Source organism: Sciurus vulgaris, assembly GCF_902686455.1.
Source record: "Sciurus vulgaris genome assembly, chromosome: 3".
Taxonomy (NCBI): domain Eukaryota; kingdom Metazoa; phylum Chordata; class Mammalia; order Rodentia; family Sciuridae; genus Sciurus; species Sciurus vulgaris.
In genome coordinates, this window is record NC_136463.1 from 130980627 (window position 1) to 131003358 (window position 22732).

General features: G+C 31.7%; 1 protein-coding gene across 1 annotated transcript in view; it reads left to right on the forward strand.

The window, feature by feature from the left end:
- AGPS (alkylglycerone phosphate synthase) overlaps positions 1-22732 on the forward strand; it is a 125490-nt gene that overhangs the window by 81474 nt on the left and 21284 nt on the right. The window contains exons 14-18 of the mRNA XM_079132209.1: positions 774-886; positions 6646-6715; positions 8889-8950; positions 13393-13482; positions 21937-22036. Coding sequence (XP_078988335.1) covers positions 774-886; positions 6646-6715; positions 8889-8950; positions 13393-13482; positions 21937-22036 — 435 coding nt within the window. The remainder of the gene's footprint in view (positions 1-773; positions 887-6645; positions 6716-8888; positions 8951-13392; positions 13483-21936; positions 22037-22732) is intronic.

Genomic DNA, 22732 nt, shown 5'->3' on the forward strand with positions numbered 1-22732 from the left:
CATGTATTTAACTCTTTTTAATGAGCTTTTTGTTCTTGAAATATTAGATGGATTTAATTATTGTAAGTCTGGTTTTTCCTCTTGTTATTCAGAATTTTCCTTGTTATTTCTATCACCTACCTCTTTACTATTCTAGAAAAAATTTTAGAAACTTCATTTTCAGCAGTCCACTGGGGTTCTTACTAGACTTGGAATAGAGTAATATATTACTTTGGGCAAGTACTGACAGGTTTGTAATGCTTAGTTTATGCATCAGAAACATAAATCTTTCTTATCTGTTTTAGACATGTTTTCCTAATGAAGTTACATATTTCTTTTTAAGATTATTTCTTTTAATTTTATGCTGAAAGTATTATTTAATAAGTTTTTACTGGTATGTAAGGGAACTGTTGGGTTCCCCCCCTCTACAATTAGCTATTTTATTATTTTGTAGTTTCTGTTCAGTTATTAGTTATAATTCTGACCATTTTTTGCATTTATATACTGATATGACATTTAATTTAAACCATGGCATACATTGTTTAATATGATTAAGATTAAAACCATGGAATACAGGTAAAATGTTTTTTGTCTGCTGCATAGTTTTATATTGTAATAACCTGCATAGGTGCATTAAGCATTCTTATTGATTGAAATGTAAAGTTCCAAAGTTCAGTTTTTAAGAAGTTGGTGTATTTAAGTTCAGACCAGAAGGAAAAGAGTAAAATGTATTTTGATGTACTGTTTTGCAAGATAAGACTCATTTGTAATAATATTTTTTTTTTTTTTTAAAGTTTAAAGGATTTGATCCAAATCAGCTAAGTGTAGCCACATTACTATTTGAGGGGGACCGTGAGAAGGTTCTTCAACATGAAAAACAAGTATATGACATTGCTGCAAAATTTGGGTATGGCTTTAAGTTCTTAATGCCAAGAGAATATTAAACTAAAATTCTAATATCTCCAACCAGTTATTAATGCACCAGACCATAATGTTTATAAGCATACTGCATATCGCAGTTATCAATTTAAATTTCATATTAAATTTGTAGTAATTTATGAAAGTAAATTTAAAATACTGTTTTAATTTACTTCCAAAATTTGTAAGACGTTAGATTGCTCTTGTTTATCTCATTTTTTAATATACATAGTATATTAATTATTGTTTTTCCTGGTCTTTTGTACTAATATCAATTTTGATATTTGTTGTGGTGAAGTAGGAAAAAAATTCATTATCACGTTACTCTTCAGTGAAAATAGTGCATGTATAAAGCATATAATTAGTGTATTTTTAAAAGGAAATTGAATTTAATCCCTGCTATTTGATAAATTGTCTATACTCCACCCCCTGTCATTCACTGTTTTGTGCTGGTATAAAGAAACAGAAAACATTTCACATCTATAACCAACTGAATAATGATAGGGTAGATTTTGTCTGTCTGCTTGATGGATTATTAGACTGATCGATGAGAACTATAGTGGAAATGTCATTTATCAGGACTATATTTTTTTCTTTTCTAAGTACATAAACTAACAGTTTTCTGGATGCTAGTCTTTACTTTTGTGTTTCAGGGGTTAAAATATAGCATGCCCATTATGCTTAGTCTGAGTTCTTTATATTACTTTTATTCTTTTTTTTCCTTCTAAGAAAACAGATTAACACTTAATTTGGAGCTGTATATTTTAGAGTATGCCACTCATATATATTTTTTATATATAACCAGCTCTTTACTTCCTGGATTGTCTGAAAAGTGTTAAAGTGAAGTTCTTAGAGTGGGAAAGGGTCTAACCTTGGACTTCAGTTTATTTTTGTACTATTTTTGAGTATTAAAATTAGTCTCTCACTCCTTTTTTTTCTCCCTGTTCTGAAACTGGCAAGTAGAATTTTAATTTTCTTTAGTAAAAGATAAAGTTCACTAATCTTTCATCCTTTCTTCCCCTATACTACCTTCCTTGGGAATCACTGATGTTTTAACTAAATTAATTAAAAATAATTATGCTGGGAAGATTTATTTAATGACCAAATGGCTTGGCTTTCAAGTAGTCTCATTTTTGTTTGCATTTTTGAAATATGCATGTTTCCCTACCCAGAAGGAATTTAGCCTTATGCGTATACCTACTGTTTAGGAAGTAGATACACACAGGGGATAAGGAAATTTGTACTAAAATATTTTATATCTGCTCTAGCCTTAAATAATAGAAACTGAAGCTTTAAATTTTTTCTTTATATATTTAAATATTTAATTGGGACTTTAAAATTTTCCTGAAGGACTTGTAGGGAGGTGGAATAAGACATTTTTTAAAAATGTGTTAAATCACTGTATGTGGGGTTGAATTTGCTTAGTTTCATCTCAGTGTTCCTCCATCCCTAACACACACACACACACACACACACACACACACACACACGAATACACACAGGAATTCTACTTGGTAGGATCAATAATTATAATAAAAATTGAGTAACTAGCAAATCTTTACTAGTAAGTAGTATGCCACATTTCCTGTTGGACTACATAGGTTCATGATAAAAAATGCCCATTGTATCTTTTACATGATTTTTTATAGGGCATGATTTCTCTGTTCCTGGACATCACTCTTGATACCTGGAACATATTTGATATTGATTAAACATTTGTTGAAAGAATTAATGAAGTCAAGTACTATATTTTTCCCCGATATATTTTTTCTAATTCATTTATGCCTATTACCTGTAAGAGTATTTTAATCTTTAGATGTTTATTCAGAACCATATTATCAGTTTTGTTTAATTTGAGTGTTCAGTTTCAGGCATGTCAGTAATGCCAGGTTTGTTTTCTCATATAACACCATCATTTACAGCTTATAAATAAGAGTGAATCTTCTTTCAGATACTGGGTTCAGCTTGCCAGACACTAATATTAAAACTCCAGAACTGTTGGTTTAATTCCAGCATTTTGCTTACTCTAAATAACACTTCTATCAGATTCATCCATTTAAAATAGATTATAGTAAATGAGATATTAATTTAAAGCAGAGATAAACTGTTAAAAATTTTGGTCCAAATTGGGGTCTCATATTTTTGCTATTTGTTTCTTTTTAGTTATAATTAATTTCTTAATGTACTTTCATTGTGGCTTCTTCATTTATATACAAAAATCTTTGGTTTTGAATAACCCACATTGTTGTTAGGGAGATGACTTAGTTCTGATTTTTTTAATACTAGGAAATATCTTCTTTTGGTTTTTCTATCAGAGGTTCTGGCTGCCCACTTTGTTTTCTGTAGGCACTAATTTTTTGTTCTAATTATTGAAGACTCAGAGATACTTTTCTTTAAGATGACACTCTGCAAACCCTGAATCCTCAGTCACTTCTGCATAACAGTTGGGGGGAAGGCACCACCAACTTTCCACTGAAGTTTTTATAGTTAACTTAGTTCATGTATTTAATTTTTAATTAGGGGTTTAATCTATCTTTTATTTTCTCTTTCGTTTTGTCCTATATTCCAGTTACTTCATTAGCTTAAATTGATTGCTTTTAATGAAGTAATCTGAACAGTTTAGAATACATGTTAGTTTAGCCATTTTGTCTCCTTGTCTTCCACTCCACTCCAATACTGTTTGAACATATGTGATCCAACAGAGCATAGTAACCAAATATTGAAAAATCATACCTTGGTTGTTTATACTTGTTGGCTAGCACTTTTACTTTTCTAAGAACTGAGGAGAATAAATGTTACTTGTCAGCACTCATGACAGGTGTTTTGACATTTACCATAGAACTTAAGGTATTATATAATCATTATTTTTAAAGTGTGCTTAAGTTGTTTTACATAATTCAACATGAGAGTGATTAGGTTCACCAGATGGCCCTTTTATATAAAATGATTGTCTCTCATTTCTCTTTCATTAGTCTTCCCAGTGCTTCTTCATGACATAGCTTTAAATTTGTTCAAGAACCTTGTGAATTGATGTCTGAAGTTTGCAGGAGCATGAAATAGGAGAAGGATGTTGCTACTTTAAAATAACACAGTTTGAATCTAAATAGTTTTTTGGTAGTTGGCTGCATAAGTGATTGCATTCATGCTGTATGATACGATTGTATCTTAAGGTAATTCAGGCTAGAAGATTGACAGTTTTAAAAACTTAAAAAAAGAAGAAAAATACTAAAAAGCTAAATTTTCAAGAAAATATGACTTGAAAAGCAAACCCAAATTGACTTTTCTTCTACAGAGATAGGCCTACTGAATGTTTATTCACACCTGTTACTTCTCACAACATAGCATATTTAGTATGCTTCTCAAAGATTCCTAGCAGGGTGTCTTATTCCCTTTTCTGGGCTTCACTCCACTTCCTTCTACTTTATGTCCAGAATGAACCATTTGTATTTTCTAGATCTGTAGTGTTTTTCCTCCTTGATCTCAGTCTGTTTCATATCTACCTGAATTATGGGCTCAGCTGTTTCCCTCCAAGCACTTGTCCCTGCTATTTTCTGACTTATGTTCCTTTTGTTTGAGGATTTTATTTGGCTCTCTACCTCCAATCTCACATCCAACCCAGAGCTATTTTTCTGTTTTCTTACTTTTTCACTTTCAGTGATGCTTGATCTTAGTTCTGTCTTCTTTGTTCATAAATATTCTATTAATACAAACAGTTCCCTTCATTTTGTTATAGCCCATCCACAGGTAGTTTTCAGAGGAGAGCTATTCTGTCAAGTCTGCTACTTCTAGTTAACACTAACTTACTTGACTATGTCAACCAAGAATAGTCAAGTCAGGAAATTCTGATTTAGCCCATAAATCCAGACTGAAACTGCCTTAAAATGTTTGTATAAAACATGAGTACACCTATATTATATTATTACTTATCACCAAGTCCCACAAAACTTCAAAAAAAGGAGGATTTAATTACTGTCATGTGAGACTCTAATAGAAATAATGAATGAATCACAATTTGTCTGATAATGGAAAAAAATAGTTAATAACTTCATTTACCAAAGAAGCAATATTCATTCATTTTCCTTTCAAATAGAATAACTTTCACAGACCACAGTACTTGGACTGAGTTATATGTCATATAGAATTGTAACTAGATCATCAAATAGAATTTCAATGGATAAAACTATTTTCAAATTGAAAGGAATAGTTTTATGTTCATAGTAATAAGACTTGACCTGTTGTTCTTTTGTTTGTCTGAATATTGCTTTTTTTTTTTTTTTTGGTTTTTGTTCTTTAAATTTTTTATTTCTTTTTAGATATACATGACAATAGAGTATATTTTGACACATTATTCATACGTGGAGTATAACTTATTCTAATGAGGATCCTATTCTTTTGAACACAATGTAGTTTCACTGGTTTTTATGTTTATATATGTACATATGAAAGTTATGTCTGATTCATTCTACTATCTTTCCTATTCCCATCCTCCCTCCCTCCCTTCCCTTCATTCCCCTGTGTCTAATGCAGTGAACTTTTACCCCCCACCCTTGTGTCTCAGCATCTGCATTGTCAGAACATTCACCTTTTTATTTTTGGGGATTGGCTTATTTCAGTGAGCATGATCGTCTCCAGTTCCTTTCATTTACTGGCAAATGCCATAATTTCATTCTTCTTCATGGCTGAGTAATATTCCATTGTGTATATATACCACATTTTCTTAATCCATTTGTCTTTTGAAGGGCACCTTGGTTGGTTCCATAGCTTAGCTATTGTGAATTGAATTGCTGTAAACATTAAATTTTGTATTAAATTTGTGGTAATTTATCATAGTAAATTTGAAATACTGTACATTGCTTTTCAAATTTAGTACTTTTGTGTATGTTTTGTCTCTCTTTTAAATAATAAATTCCATAAAATAATCACTACGTCTAAGATGCCAAATATTGTGTTTTGAATATTCAAGAAACTTCTTGGTATTTGGGAGTTCCTACTTAATTATCACAGTTCATTAACATGAATAAGAATGTAATAACATGAATATATGAATAAAAATATAACAAAATACTTGAGACCAGAGGTGTTTCAAAGTTTGGAGTTTTTTAGAATTTGGAACATTTGCATTACAAAAATGAGATCTTGGGGATGGCCCCAAGTTTAAACTCAAAATTCATTTATGTTTCTGTATACTTTATACATGTACACTGAAGGTAATGTATATACGATATTTTTAGTGTGCTTGAGTTTTGACTGAGACCCATCACATGAAGTCAGGTGTAGAATTTTGTACTTGTTGCATCCAGTTGGTACTCAGAAATTTTCAGATTTTGGAACATTTTGGATTTTGGGTTTTTAGATAGGGATACTCAGTCTATATGAATGAAATAAGAATACTTGTGTCTTGTTATGCAAGTGAGGATTACACTTGTTTAAGCCATTTTTCATGACTAATTCTCTGCTCTTTTTGAGAATATGAAAAGTAGATAATATAAATCAGTTTTATTAGTGTGGTGAATAAAAGTTTGAAATTAATGACTAGATTGAAGTATTAAAACTATTTTCAGATTTTTGTCGAAGCTTATTCTCTTGACATCTCTTTGATATAAATGAGACTAAAATAAAAATAAGATGCAACGTGATATTTGTTAATCTAGAAAAGCAGTTATCTTTAGATATCTTAGCAGTTTGGTTCAGTTTATATATTTTTTAATAGTTCATTTAAAACATTAACAGTTTGTTCTTTAATCACAGTGGATTGGCAGCTGGCGAAGATAATGGACAGAGAGGATATTTGCTGACCTATGTCATTGCATACATTCGAGTAAGTTACATCCTATTTCCCTTGTCATTTACTTTACATTGTAAATAATACTTTTCCTATTTTGAATGAAATTGTATTTTTTATTTTCTTAAATGTCTTAAGATATGATAGTTAAGCACATCATTTTACATGAACCCTGCATTAGCTATCATTTTTCAGAAGCCCATTTAAACCCATATATGCTTTTGAGTAACTTCAAATGATTTAATGTCTCTGTTCTTTTAAAAGATTGGAGTCATTCTCTGTCTGAAAGTTGAACATGCCTTTCCTAAGATTACCTTGTTAAATCAAGCTATTTTATTTGGCAGCACTCCTCACTTAATTTATAATGTTTTAAATATATATAAATCTTTGTTGTCTTTAAAAATTGATATTTAACTTGATTCCAAGTAGTTATTGGTTCACTGGTGATGATTACTATTTAGAAATCATTTATGTGTACTTGAGGACTAAAATACTTATTATGGATTTTATGAGACATTTGAGAAATTTCATTAGTCATATTCAAGTCTATGCTACATGACATTGTTCTTTTGAAATTTTATTTATTTTATTTAGTGTTTTTTTCCCCCTACTTTCTAACAAACTCAGGTTTCTTAATTGTTTTCTGCTGTTGCCCAGGTTGTTAGTAGTATTATTTTAAATATTGCCTCTTATTTAATGTAAATGATCTTATTCTAATAGATCATTTCTCAGATACCCTCCTGAGAATTTGACTTCCTTAATACTAAGTTGTCTAATTTTTCATTTAGAAATTGTTTGGAAAGAAATACAAAAACTTATATACAATTTGGTTTTACTTATTTAAGAGCTTGAATTGATGTTTCTCATTTTAGAAAGAATTTAATTCTAGTTAAGATCTAAATTTTAAATTGCAGTGAATTTAAAGTATATCGTTAGTCCTGTGCCCTTCTACCCCCTCACCAAGTGGTGCTGATGGGGAAAAATATATTTATTGCCTGTCTACTGTTAAAAATTTTGATTAAGGAATGTACAGATCATAAAAAATAATAGGTCTTAGGTATTATGTTTATATCCATAAATTATCAGTACCCAGGGTTCTTCTCATAGAAAGTATTTTGAGTATAGATAAAATATTGTTTGTTGTTTCAACTAAGGATATTGATCATTTTCCTACAATATTGAATTCAGAATTCTAGAAAATGAAATACATCTGTAGCAAGTACAGCATACACACAATTTGGGTAAATGTCTTAAGTTTTCAGTTAATGTTAAAACTGAGTCAAAAGCAAGTGAGGGATTTTTTTTTCCCTCTAGATTTATTTGTTTTATGTTTTAAAAAAATTGTCCAGTGAACAATATCATTGTTATCAGATATATGTTTACTGAATAAATGAATGCATAAGAGAGAAACACCCATTTTAGATCAGTAGTTTGGGGATTGTTTTTCCCCCTGCCAACCACTGGTAGAGTCAAAGTGATTCTTTTTATGGGAAGTGCAAATTTATAACCTGTATTGATTTTTCTACCTTAAAAATCTTTTTCTCAAATCCTTCCATTCTGTGGGGGCTTTGACTCTTTCTAGCTTTGATAATAAAATAATTGTGCTCTAGGTAAAGAAGTCAAATAGTATGTGTTACTTATAATGTAAGTATTGTATCTTATAAGCTATAAAATATTTTCCAAGCAGAAATCCCTCTATATATTTGACTAATCTGTCACTTCAAGGAAAGGTACACTATTTTTTGAATTTGTTTTTAAAGAAAAGTTGACTTGAGGAAAGGAAAATACCTTCTTATTTTTACTCCCTCCCTCCCAACTTTTGTCCCTCTGCTCCTTCCACCTTGATGACCAATTTTTGATATTGGTTAATTTGGTATTTAGAACACTGAAAATCTATTCTAGTCTTCTATGTACATAGGTTTATTTTCCTGAATAGACATTCCATTCAAGGGAGAAATATTTGAATTCCTATTCTGTATTAGGCACTCTGTTTGCTGCCAGGGATACAGAAGAAAACAAGACATAAGATTCCTGTCCTCAAGAAGGTCATATCTCATTCAGGGCTCCTTCCCAGTACTCTTATGAGATAGATATTAAAGAGCAGTTGATGCTAAATTAGAACCATGTGATACTAACAATTACATGAAATAACAGTATTATTGATTATTGCAACTGTTGTAGTTTAGTGATTTCTTATGTGTCTTAACAGGACTTGGGTTTGGAATACTACGTATTAGGAGAATCTTTTGAGACTTCTGCTCCTTGGGACAGGTAACATAATAAAATGTCTGATATTATTTGATTCACATATGCTTTGTGAGTTGCCAGAGTAATTTATTTTGGTGTATGAATATGTAAACTTTCAAAATTTTATGAAGAAATCTTGGAAAAGGACTACTTTTATTTAAATTAATATCTTTATCAGAATACCAGAACTTCCAGCCCCCCCCACCTTTTTTTTTTTTTTTTTTTTCGATTTGAGGAAAATTTGTCTGCGACCCAAAAAAGGATGGTAGTTTTGAAGTTTACATTTTGAAGAATCTTACAAACACTAAAATGTTACTGTTTGTTTTACTTAGCTTTGATTTAAATTTTTTTTTTCTTTTTTGATACCGAGATTGAACCCAGGGATGTTTTACTACTGAACTACACATCCCTACCCCTTTTTAGTTTTTTAATTTTGAGACAGGATCTTGCTATTTGCTTAGGGCCTCGCTAAGTTGCTGAGGCTGATCTCAAACTTGAAATCCTCCTGCCTCTCAGTCTTAGTAACTGAGATTACAGGAGTATACCACTACACCCAGCTTTATTTAAATTCTTGAATCATTAGTATGCTTAAATGTTCTCCAAAAAGTCCCCCCAAATTTTAAAATCAGTTAATCTTTTGTAATATATCATGTAGCTTTTGATGTTTGTATATGTATGTGTTAAGCAACTTCTTAATTAACTTCTTTTAAGTGATTTCTGAAACTCTATTTAGGATATAAACTACATTTCTATTTTTAAATGTAAGCAAAATTCTAATATGGGAGAATACTGTAAGAAATGACCCAAATGGATAAATGGAAATAAACATATAGATTTCTTTACCAGAAATACAAACATACAAATATTAGTTTGGAAATCAATAAAAACTTATTTGGAAATGTCAGGTAGTTTTATTAAAAATGGACTTGTGAATTTTTTCAGTAATAAAGTTTTAAAGGGTATCCTCAGTATATTTTTATTTTTTTGAATATGCCTACATTTTACTTTCTCTCTGTAAAATTTGTAAACTGTTTTAAATCTATAATAAAAAATATAGCCTGTAACAAATTGCCACAAGTCTACTGTTTAGATACTAAATATCTTAACATTTGTTCTCCCTATCCTCTTTTTTGTTCCCTCAGAAAACTTTCTTTTCTTACCCTGGACTGTGGCTATTGGTACATTGGTGCTCATGTTCTTTGGATTACTAGATATTAACCCAATTTATAGTATCTCTCTGTTTTCACACTTAATTTTATCAAGGGTAATAAATTTTGTAAATGAAAAGAATTATCAGCTCATGGACATTTACCACTTGAGCAGCAGAAGTAGTTTGGAGGCTTTTCATAGTGGTTTAAAAGATGATTTTAGTCTTTTAATACCTCTCCTTGCTGGGTTTCTTAGTTTGGGCTGCTATACAGAATACCATAGAATGAGTGACTTAAATATTCTTAAACAAAAAATGTTTACTTCTTACAGCTGTGGAGGCTTGGAGTCTGAGATTAGGGTGCCAGCATAGTCAGTCTTTGGTAAAGAAGCAGCTTCATGGTTCATACGTGGCTCTCATTGTACCCTTCTGTGACAGAAAGTAGAGAGAATCGAAAATCCTCTCATGTCTTTTTATAAGGGCACTAATACCACTCATGAGGACTGTGTCTGTTCCCCAAAGGTCCTACCTCCTAATGTCAGCACACTGGGGGTTAGATTAGTATTTCAATATATGAATTTTGAGATGGACACATTCTGTTCTTATCACTAGGATAGATGAATTAGTGTAGAATTACCCTTCAGCATTTTGGATTTCCTTGTCATAAGTTAATATTAACTGATGATTGCCATCCTATCTTTTTATTCTTCAACTATGCAAGCTTATCATGTGCTTCTTTTTTCTTCATTTATTCCTGTATATATTTACATATTTATTTGATTGATTCATTGATAATTTCTGTTTTATGCAGGGTTACATATGTGTTTTATTTTCATTTAAAACAACTTTTTCAGCTGTTTTAAATAAATAGCATTAATGAAAAGCAACTGCATTTGTGAAGTAAACTTTTTACTTTTTGACCATCTTTAGCAGTATCCCACTGGACTAAGATCTTCAACTTTCACAATATTATTAGGTCTTTGGCCCCTTTATGTAAGGCCACTTCAGAGGTTTTGGGTCTTAAATAATCTTTGTGTGTTCCACAGTGACCCTAGCACACTGTACCTGGTAGGTGCTCAATGAGTATTCATGTAGAGTTCTATGAGTCAGCTCTGGAGTAGTGTTTTGGCTTAGTGGCACATGTCTGTAATTCCAGAGGCTCAGGAGGCTGAGGCAGGAGATCATGAGTTCAAAGCCAGCCTTAGCAACTTAGTGAGGCCCTAAACAACTCAATAAGACCCTATCTCAAAATAAAATACAAAAAAGGGTTGGGAATGTGGCTCAGTGGTTGAGTGTTCTTGGGTTCAATCCCAAGTACCATAGAAAAAAGGAAAAAACTGTTTTAAGAATTGGAGGTTTTAAATATTTTGGAGATATCAACAGGAGTCTGGTAATTTAAACTGAGTAAGTTAATACACAGAATGGAGTAAAGGGAAAAATAAAAGAACCTATGAAAGAAGTCAAGGGAATCTCAATATATTGGGGATAGTCTGCAAACAGTAGCTAGCAAAGGAGATTGAGAAATAGTCTCTAGAGGTCTTGGAGGAAATCCAGTGATATGAGAAAAGTCCAGGGATGCTTTTTTCAAGGGGAAAATGATCAACTGTGTAAAATTTGCTGATCGGTTAAGTTAAAAATTTAAAAGTATATACACAGTTAAATTTGTATCCTAAAAAAATGATTGGTCCAGTGGGCTGTCTTGAACATAATCTGAGTTCTATGAGAGAATACTTTCAGAATCCCCTTCCCACATATCATGTGTAGAAAGTGTACCTTTGGCAATTATAACCATTTAGTACTGTTTCTTCTCTTACCATCTCATTATTATTAACCTACCAGGGTTTAGACATAATCTGTTCTTAACATGTCCATGTTTCCTACTGCATTTGTAATGGTTAAGTATATTTATGTGTATTTAATCTGAAACATAGTCCATCCAATAGAAGAATTATATTAATGTTTTTGGAGTACTTACCAGTAACCCTTAAATTATTTTCTAAAACCAAGATAAAGAACTTGTTATTTTTATAAATTTGTAATATTCTTTAGTCTCTATAGATATTAAATCTGAGTAGATTTTATTTGTATTGAAAGCTTTTTATAAGTGGATTTTCAAAATAAAAAGCATCAAATTTCAGTAATCTTTAGTACTTTATGAGATTTTTTTTAAAACGTTCATTCTTGCCTTTCTATGAATGACACATACATAACATTGGTAAATCATATTTACCTGAAACTCTGATAAATAAATCAGAATTTAACTTAAAAGCATTGTTTTGTAAAATTAGAGTTTGTAAAATTTTCATATGCTGTATTCATAAAAATCAAAAATATGACATAATACTTAAAGCCTTATATATTTATATTTTAATCCTATACTTACTGATATTGAAAATATAGATAACTTAAATATGCCTTATAAGGCTAAATACATTTAAATGTTTTTGTTATTCTTACAAAGTCAAATCACTTTGAAGATTTGAGAGACAGGCCAACCTTTTGAGTTTGTTCTTTTGAAGCTAAACAAATCAGTGTTTAAAACAGAATGTGCTAGTATGTGGCCAGGATATTTATAGGGATATAAAATAGTTTATATATGGTTTAAGAGTTTTATTGTCCAGATAAAACAAAATATGTAATTAACATGCTGCAGCTCCCATTTAAATCTAGGCGAATTTAAAAATGGATGAATATTGTTAAATATTGTCAAACCCTCTCTCCTTGAAGGATTATAAACCACCCATCCCCTGTTTTCATTGACCTAATATCAAACAGTCTAACATAACCCATTAGCACTTTATACAGTCTGTATCCAATAAGTCTTTGTCAAATTGGATTTTAGCTTGAGAATAGGCTATGGAACATTTGATATGGCATAATTATTCTTGATTGAATTATATGAATTAAGGAAAGCTTCTTAGGCATTGATCAAGTTGGTATTCATACAACCCAGAATTGAATTTTCATGAGCATGTTTTTTGTAACACTTTAAGAAGCTTTTAAAATCTTATAATTAAGTTTATTTTGAAGTTGGATTCTCCTAAGTATGGGAAACTCCATTCATGGACTTGAGTCTCCTCTTTTGACTTGTATTTTTTCTAAAGCAAAAAAGAAAGGACTTCGTTACCTTCAAAGTTAAGAGTTGAGCACCTCATATGAATGATCAAGGCTCTTTTTTGTACTCTCTAACAAATATCTATGAAAGTTTTATAGTTAAGAAATCTTTCAGACATGAAATGTGCCAGATAAACCAGTACTCCTTAGAATTTGTGTAGTTTTCATTTGAAAGTGTAATATTCTATTCAATTATCTTTTCCAGGGTTGTAGATCTCTGTAGAAATGTAAAAGAAAGAATAAGAAGGGAGTGCAAGGAGAAGGGTGTGCAGTTTGCTCCTCTTTCTACATGCAGGTGAGTTTTCTTATTGTTCTTTTATTCCTTATTCTGAAAAAATACTTTATTTATTCAAAATTATAATTTGCCAGCTGAGGAAAAATTTCAATTTTTTTCTCCTTGGGGGAGCTTCCCTTAACTTCATTTACCACCTTGTCAGGATGTGTCAGTTGAATTTCACACAGTCCTGAGCCTTTTAGGCTTAACCCTTTAGTGAGCCTTTTGCCCTATCTGGATAGCATGGCAGGGAAGAGCCAAGTATCTAAGCTCCTGGAAAAGAGCAAGACTCCTTTATTCACAGCAAGTGTAAATTACATATATAGTTATGCAGCTATAAAATAGATACATAGTCAGTATAGCTCTTCATCAGAGGAAAAAAAAACATTTTAACCCTTTTAGTTGCTGATTAAAGCGATGGGAATGGAATAGAGGATTGAGAGGCACAGAAGACTTAAATTTGATGATAAACTTGGTTCTTTCCAATAGATCTTTATTTGATAATGGAAACATTCTCTGTCAACACTGTCCAGTATGGTAGCACAAGCCCATGTGACTGTTGAGAGATTGAAATGTGGCTAGTGTGATTGTGCAGTTAAATTTAAATTTTTAATTTAATTTTAAAATAATTTAATTTAGAACATTATGTGTGACTAATATTTTCCATATTGGACATTGTATGGTTATCTCATGATTTTGTTAAATAGCAGCAACCCAAAAAAGGAAGAATCCTTTTTCAGAATTCAGTCTTTTGATATTAATTTTCTGTGTAAACACCAGGATATGAAATATATCAAGTCAAATATTTGACTTCTCTAAAAAGTTATAGAATTAATTGGAATCTAACAATAATGATCTAGCATTCTGTATTATATAACTGCCTCACTTTTATTCTGTATGTGTTGGTGAACACATACAAGAACACATCTCTAATATTATAGAAACAAACTGGTTACAAAGTAAAAATGAAAAATAGGTAATTTTGGAAATAATGTATCTATATTATTAAGTGCATCTAACACTGGACTTCTAAAACAAGTGTGCATCAGCACAACATTTCTATATGCAAGACTGTCCCTGACTTATGATGGTTTGACTTAAGATTTTTCAACTTCTCAACAGTGCACAAGCACTATTTTTTTCACTTTCAGTTGAGTATTCAGTAAGTTACATGAGATATTAAACAATTTATTATAAAATAGACTGTGCTGGATGATTTTTTTTCCAAATGTAAGGTAATTTTAATGTTCTGAGCACATTTAAGGTAGTCTAGGCTAAACTGTGATGTTTGGTAAGTTATTTATAGACTTTTTACCATACAATGGTTTTATTTGGACAAAACACTATCAAAAGTCAAAGGGTATCTGTATTTCTATTCATAATGCTTATTCCTCTGATTTTCCTTGAATTACTTAATTTCATCCTGGGAAACAGATCCAGGCCTACTGCTACCCAGGAACCAATGCCTGTTCATACACCTTTCAACTTCCTGTCTACTTTGAAAATTTCATAACCATTGGGAGAGATATCCTTAAGCATTTGCTAAAGTTGTGCTTCTAAGGGGTAGGAAAGTAAAATTCTAACATGAGATCTGAGGAAACTATCCTACTTCAACCTTACTTTAATCAGAAAGACCATTGCAAGTGGTCTTTTCTGCTTCTGTGTTGGGGAATCTTTAAGGGTTTGATAGGCATTACAGAAAGTTCCAAGTCAAGTCAGTATATTAACATGCTTTAGAACTAGTATGTTTGGAATAGAGAAAATAAAATTTTAAAAAAGTAAAGTTTAACAGTAATTGGGCATTTGAGATGTTCAAAGAAAGGGAAAATAGAGGATTTGTTCTATACAATAAAAAACTATAACTTCATAAAGCTAATATTGGTTTAGTGATTGACTTTGGAGAAAACCTTTCTAACTGAAGGTATAAGAATATACACGTAATTTTAAAAATTTTTGGCTGTCTTTTAAAATGAACCTTTTTATCTTAACTTCCTTAGAATCTAAAGGAAAAAAAGTTGTATTTATTTTATTATCTACCCAAATTGATGGTTGGTTCTGCCCTTGACAGTCTGTTAGGCCTCTGTTATTAGAATCCTGAAAACAAATCAGGCCTTGATATCCAAAAGCTATTTGTTACCATTAAAGTTTGAAGTGTTTTAAGTAAGATAATAATAAACTAGAATTAGTTCTTGTGCAGTTGAGAAAGTTTTATTCCTTTTTTTTGGGGGGGTGGTCAAGTGGGAATTTATAGATTTTTTTGCCCTCTACCTTTCCTCCTTTTGTCCCAACTCCCTATTCATTGTCTCTTGAGAACCTCCCTTCCTTCATTGTGATAAACCTTTACTTGTTGAATATGAATGGAAAGCAAAACATTCTGTCTTGGAGCACACTCTGTCATTAATGGTTAATCTTCGTTTTTCAGAAGGTATTCATAAGGCCTAAGAATCTTCATTATGTATTGTAGACATTAGAATTAATATACCTAGAATTAATTGGCTATATGTTATTGTTAGTTAGCTATTTGTTGCTGTGACTGAAATACCTAACAGGAACAATGTAGAAAAGGAAAAAATTACTTTGACTCTAAGTTTCAGAGGTTTGAGCCCATGGTCAGCCAGTTCCAAGGCAGAAGTATGGCAGAAGCACATGGTGAGGGAAAGCAACTCAACTTACAGCAGGCAGAAGTTGGAGTGGGCAGGGAGAAGATATACCCTCCAGGGCATGCCCCCAGTGACCTACCTCCTCCACTTAGGTCCTACTTTCTAGTGGTTTATTCAGTCATCAGTGGATTAATCCTCCAATCAAGTCAGAGCCCTAATGATCTAATCATTTCATCAAAGCCCCACCTCTGAACACATGAAACTTAGGGAGACATTCCAGATTTAAACCTTAAGAGTTATGTTTATTAAATAGCAGTTTTTATAAGAACGGTTGTCTTATAAAAGTTTTATATGCTCAATTTTTGTGATCATCTTATGAAACCAGTTTAGAATGACCAAAGTATAATTATTTAAATAGCTTTGGTAAATTAGAATTTTGAATATAGTTCTTATGACTTATACTTGTTTAAATTAACATTTAACTAGAGTTTTTCTTTTTGTTTTTTTTTAGTTAGATTTGAGTTGCCTAATAGTGGCCAAGGTGATTATTCCCTACTGAATGCGTGAGATGCATTTTTCAAACCAAATTTTAAAAAAAGCTGTTCCAAGATTATTTAAAAATAATTAATAACTCTAAAATCAAAGCACCCAAGAAAAATACTATTAGGTTATAAGCATGCATTTATTGGGTTATTTCATTTTTATCCATTAAAATGTACTTTGTACATTGGGATAGATATTTCAACCCTAACTCTTTTTAAGAAGTTATATGGGAAGGAATCTTTAGTGAATCCAACACAAGGAAAGTATCCCAAACTGCACAAAAGATTTTTAGAAATGAAAAAATCATGAAGTGACTTTGATAGCCACATATTTACTTGTGCAGATAATTTTGAAAGTGATTAGCATTTAAGTGTTTTTAAAGGTGTTCGATCTGAGTCATTTTCTGAAATTGACTCAAATTGAGGTTCTCAAAAAGGTGTTTTTTAACTTGGAGTGGAACCACCATTTGATCCAGGTATCCCACTCCTCGGCCTATACCCAAAGGACTTAAAATCAGCATACTGCAGAGATATAGCCACATCAATGTTCATAGCTGCTCAATTCACAAAGCCAGATTGTGGAACCAGCCTAGATGCCCTTCAGTTGATAATGAAAACCAACTTAATTTCTAAATTAAAAAAAAAAAAAAAAGTAGAGTTATCAGTGCAGTATAATGTAGTAGTTAATATATATCAAAAGTAGGGTTGCTTCAGTCATTCTTAATTTTGCCTACTTAATTGAATATTAAGTATAGTACTCTTTTTACTTTCCTTGCTGTTTTGTATAATATTTGATACTATTAAATATTACTTATTCAAACCTACTTTTTAACTTAAGAACTTTTTTCAAATGTAAATGTACATATACATATTGTTGCAAAAAAATTTCCACTTGCTCTTGAACCTTTATTCTAAAATCAAGGCAGTCATGAAATAAATATCTTAAAAAAAAGAAACTGTGGTATGTATATATATATATATACACAATGGAATATTACTTAGCCATAAAGAATAATAAAATTATGGCATTTGCAGGCAAATGGATGAAATTGGAGAAAATCATGCTGAGATAAGCCAATCTCAGAAATCCAAAGGAAAAATGATCTCCCTGATCATTGGATGATGACACATAGTGGGGGGTGGGAAGGAGGTAAGAATGGAGGAAAGAGGAACTGTGTCGAGGGAAAAGAGGGATGGGGGGGTGGGAGAGAAGGAAAAATTAACGGAATGAATCACTATTATCCTATGTAAAGTATGACTACACAAATGGTATGCCTTTACTTCATGTACAAACAGAGAAACAAGATGTATCCCATTTGTGTACAATAAAAATAAATTTAAAAAATAATAAAAAAGGTGTTTTTTATTATTCAAATTTTATCTTTGTCTCATTTACTACTGATCATTTAAGCCCATTATGCTTTGTGTTGACTTTAGTAATCTCATCTGTGAAAACTGAACTGGGTCATTATATAGATCCTAGATTTGCTGGAAGATGGCAATGCTCTGTTAATGTGTAGTTACCTTTTCTGTGTGTTGATATTAATGATTCTCTTATGAGTGATGTATTTACCAAGTGCTATAAACTCATGCATTTACCTGCCAAATTTTATTTGAATTTGCTTATGTCTAATGATAGTACACTCATAGTTAAAATAGTTCTTCAATTTTTCTTAAACTTTGTAAATCTGGAACTTAAAATTTAAATGTTCAAGGGATCTTTTTATGAGTGTGAATTAACACTAGAAGGAAAACACAGCTGGCAAATCGACAGTAGCATTGTTAAACAGTTCATTTCTTCTGTTCTGAGGCACCTAACATTTGGCCTATAAGGCCATTAAAATTTTAGAACAGATTCTATTTGTATTGTGTAGTTAGAAAAAAAAGTATTTCTTCTATATTTGTTCCTTCTGTTAAATTAAATTCTTTGTGGAAACTTATATCGATTGAATTTGGAGACTTGACTAGGATTGTCTGAGCTCCCTTTTAAATGCTTTCCTAATTGCATTTTGAAAGCCAAGATTATAATATATCATACATATGATTTAATAATCTAACATTCTTGATATCTTTTTTGTATGTATGTACAACATGAACACATGGAGGCTCTTAAACACTGTTTTAATAAGCTCATGTCTTTTTACTGCATTTAATATGATCAATTCAGTTTTATTTTCTAGGTTCTTACTAATTATTAAAGTTAGTTTAGTGAAGATGCTATATTTCACCTAGTCTGATCCCATTTGGTATTGAACACATCTGCCATTTCTGAACTTTTAAGTGCTCATGTTTATGTTATCTTTGAGAAAATTTGGAGGACTTATAACCTGATCACCAAGTTCTATCTAGTGTGTTTTTGCTATCTTAACAGTAGTATAATTAGTTTGGCAGGGGGAACCCTCAGGAGGAGATGCCCTTTTTTGGTAATTTAGGCCAATTAGAGAATCATTTGCCTTGCTTTTAAACTTTTAGTTTTGTCAGGGGTGGTACGGGGTTGAGGGGTGATAATCTAGACTTCCCCCCAAAAGGTGCAAACTAATACAGATAGTTTCTATATACCTTTTACTCATCTTCCCCAAATATTAATATCTCACATCACTATAGGATAACTGCTAAAAGAAAAAAATGTTAAAATACTATTAACTAATTTATACACCTCTCTTTACCCTTTCCCCCACTATTTTTTTTTTGGGGGGGGGGGGTCCAGTATTCAATCTTAAGATCATGTAATGTGTTTAGTTTTCATGTTTCTGCAATCATCTTTTAAAAAAATTTTTTTTAGTTGTTGATGGACACAATACCTTTTATTTTATTTATTTATGTTTATGTGTTGCTAAGGATTGAACCCAGTGCCTCACACATGGGTAGCAAGCATTCTACCACTGAGCCACAACCCCAGCCCCATGCAGTCATCTTTAATCTGAAACAATTCCTCACTTTCTTGATCTTACATGATCTTTACACTTTAAAGAATACTGGCCACTATTTTGTAAAAATGCCCCTCAGTTTCAGTTTATCTCATGTTTCTTTGTGATTCAATTTATAGATTTTGGCAAAAATACTACAGAATAACCTTGGTACATCATATCAAGAGGAACATGACATTGATATGTCATATTATTGATGATGTTAACTTTGATCACTTGGTTTAGAGGGTGCCTACCTGGTTTCACAGTATGTTATTTTTTCCCATTTTACTTAATAAATATCTTTTGGTGAGAAACTTTGAGACTATGTAAACATTCTAATCATCATCTCCTACTAATTCTGGTAATAAATTATTATTGTGAAATTTTCAAATGGCAGTTTTTATTTTCATCATTCCTTTTACTAGAGGAACCCCCCCCTTCTATCAGTATGGACGCATAGATGTTTCATTCTCTGAGTTAGATCCATGATTATCATTATTCACCTTGTTCTTCAAGTTTTCCCAGATTTGGCAGTTAGAAGTGTCCTTTTGACACAGAAAGTAGTTTTTAAAGAGAGGGGAAAGGGAGCTCATATTTAGGAAGGGTAGTTAGTTGAGGAAGGGTGAGCAGCATAAGTGAAGAAGCAAGTGAGAGAAAAGCAAGTCTTTGTGCCACAGAGAGCCTGGGTGCTGTAGAACTGGTGCAAAGTGAAGGTCATCTCCATGTGCTGTCCCAGCAGTGATAGCCTGTGCTTACTATTGCTCTTTTGATCTTCATTTCTTCCTTATATTCTTTGTTTTTTCTTATTCCTCATGTCAGAATTATGGTTATTTTCAGTTTGTCCCTATGTTTCCTCCATCTTTTTACCTACCTACTTCATCTGTTCCTAGTTGTCTGGCTTTTCTTATTCTCCTCTGTTATCTCCAGATTGACTTATTATGTATGTTAGTAATATGGCATTTTTATTACTTAGAACTATATCTTACATTTCTTTCAGTTTTCATTTAGGCTTACCTTTTATAACTAGGTACATTTCCTAATCTGACCCACACAGCTTTTCTTATTCTTTGTATTATCACTCAATGTGGTTTGATGACCTTTGACTTTTCCATCTGTATTTTCTAGAGTCTAGGGTGCTTTTTAGGTTGCATAAAATGATTGATGTTGTCTGTCTTTATATTCTTTGTCTCTCAAGGTCTCTAGTGTACCATCAGATAGCCTATTAAACTGAACCCAGAAGTATCAGCATTCTTAACTTCTATTTGTTTCTGTGTCCTGAGGCTGTATCTTGTATTGACCATAGAAACCTTACAAGAATTTCCTTTAGTTCACTTAAATTATCCGTGAAGAAAAAAAAAAGTTGATATTTATTTCATTTATTTTTAAAATTATAGCCGGAACTAAATAGCTCCCCCCACCCTTTTTAATAGCCACAATTTCAGTGATTTAATTTTTCCTGCCCAGAATCCTTGAGTCTCTAGAGCCAGGAAATCAAAACAAATGACAAGTTCATAGTATTGCTGTCAGAGTACTTAATGTATTTTGAAGAGGTTATAACTTGCCTACCTTTTACCAATATAGATTTATAAAATAATGAAAATTGATTTTAGTCAGTGTTTCCTTGCCCATATGTATTCATTTCATGTGTTTACTTTTCAGTGATGGGACCAATTAACAGAACCAAATTTCTTGTTTTTAGTCCAATACCACCTTTCTCACGGAGCAGACACATTTTAAGTCATGTCTTAAAATGTAATTAATATCTATGTGCATGGACCTCGTTGTTTGGTCTTTTGGCAAGAAAACTTGCTCTTGAAAAATAATGGAGCTATAATGTTTGTAATGTGGATGTCCCTTGAATATTGTCTCATACCAGTCACATGAGGACTGTGCATAAATATTAAATAAAGAGAAAAAATGAGATAGGTATACTCTAAGTGTCATGCTTTATTAAATGTCACTTTAAATTTTCATTTTAAAACAACTAATACTGGTACTTATCTAACTAGATTTAAATGTGTTTTCACACATGCTACTTATATCTCCCACTACTTCTAGATAACAAAATGACTGTTAAAATCACTGAAAATAACATTTTGTCATAAAATACCAATGGAATGTATAAATATTTTTGTTATATTCAAGTTTTAGTAACTTGGCATAGTCAAGAGTGTACTTAAAATATTGACTAAATTGGCACTTACATGGAAGTACAGTCCTTCTTTTTCTCACTGTATTCTCATTTTACCTGTTTTAGCAATAGCTCTAAAGAATGCCAATCTCCATTCCTTCCATGGAGTAGGAGGCCACAAAGAGAAAGAAGTTATATCTTAATGATTATTCAGTTGATCTTGCCTAAATGTTAAATCTGTTTTCATTGAACTTAAAACCCTCATGGGGATTTTTGTCTGTTTGTTCTTTTAGGGTGACGCAGACTTACGATGCAGGTGCATGTATCTACTTCTATTTTGCCTTTAACTACAGGGGAATTAGTGACCCAATGACGGTGTTTGAACAAACTGAGGTAATTTTGTATACATGCATATACTAAGTAGCTTTCATATTCTTTTAGTAATTTGAATAAATTTTAGCATCAGTTTGTGAATTTAACTTTGACTCTCTTTAATCATACCTGGTATGCCTGGCTGGTAGCCTGTAAAAATGAAAAGTGTATTTATTTGTTGCACTGGTTTGGGTACTAAATTGTAAGTCTAAAATTATCGTTCCGTACAGCTGTAGCCTGAGATTCTTTGATTATTATTTATAGCACATAATAGTTGATGAAATTAAATAACAACAAGAATCCTTGCCATCGCTTTGGCAGCCTGCCCATCTCCAGGTGGGAGTTGCTGTTGAGGTCATGCTCTGGTCCATGTTGTCCAAATACCATTATTCTAGGTTTATAAATTCTTTTGTGTGTTGAAAGTATATGTAAGCTATTGGCATTTATTTGCTATCAGTGTCTATTATATTATGTGTCCTTAAGCTGCTAATTTTTATAAAGCTTCCTATTGATGGCCAGTGTTTCTCATTACAAGTATGTGTGGAGTTAAAGACAACAGATGGGACTATGAAGGACCCTGTAGGAAACAGTTTTCTTAGAAACTCAGATGCCCTGGTGTTTTAACCTCATTGTGCGCCAGCCCATAATTTCAGTGGTGCTGCACATACGCACATTTAGATCCACACTGTAGACATGATTTGGTTGAATCCCTCCTAC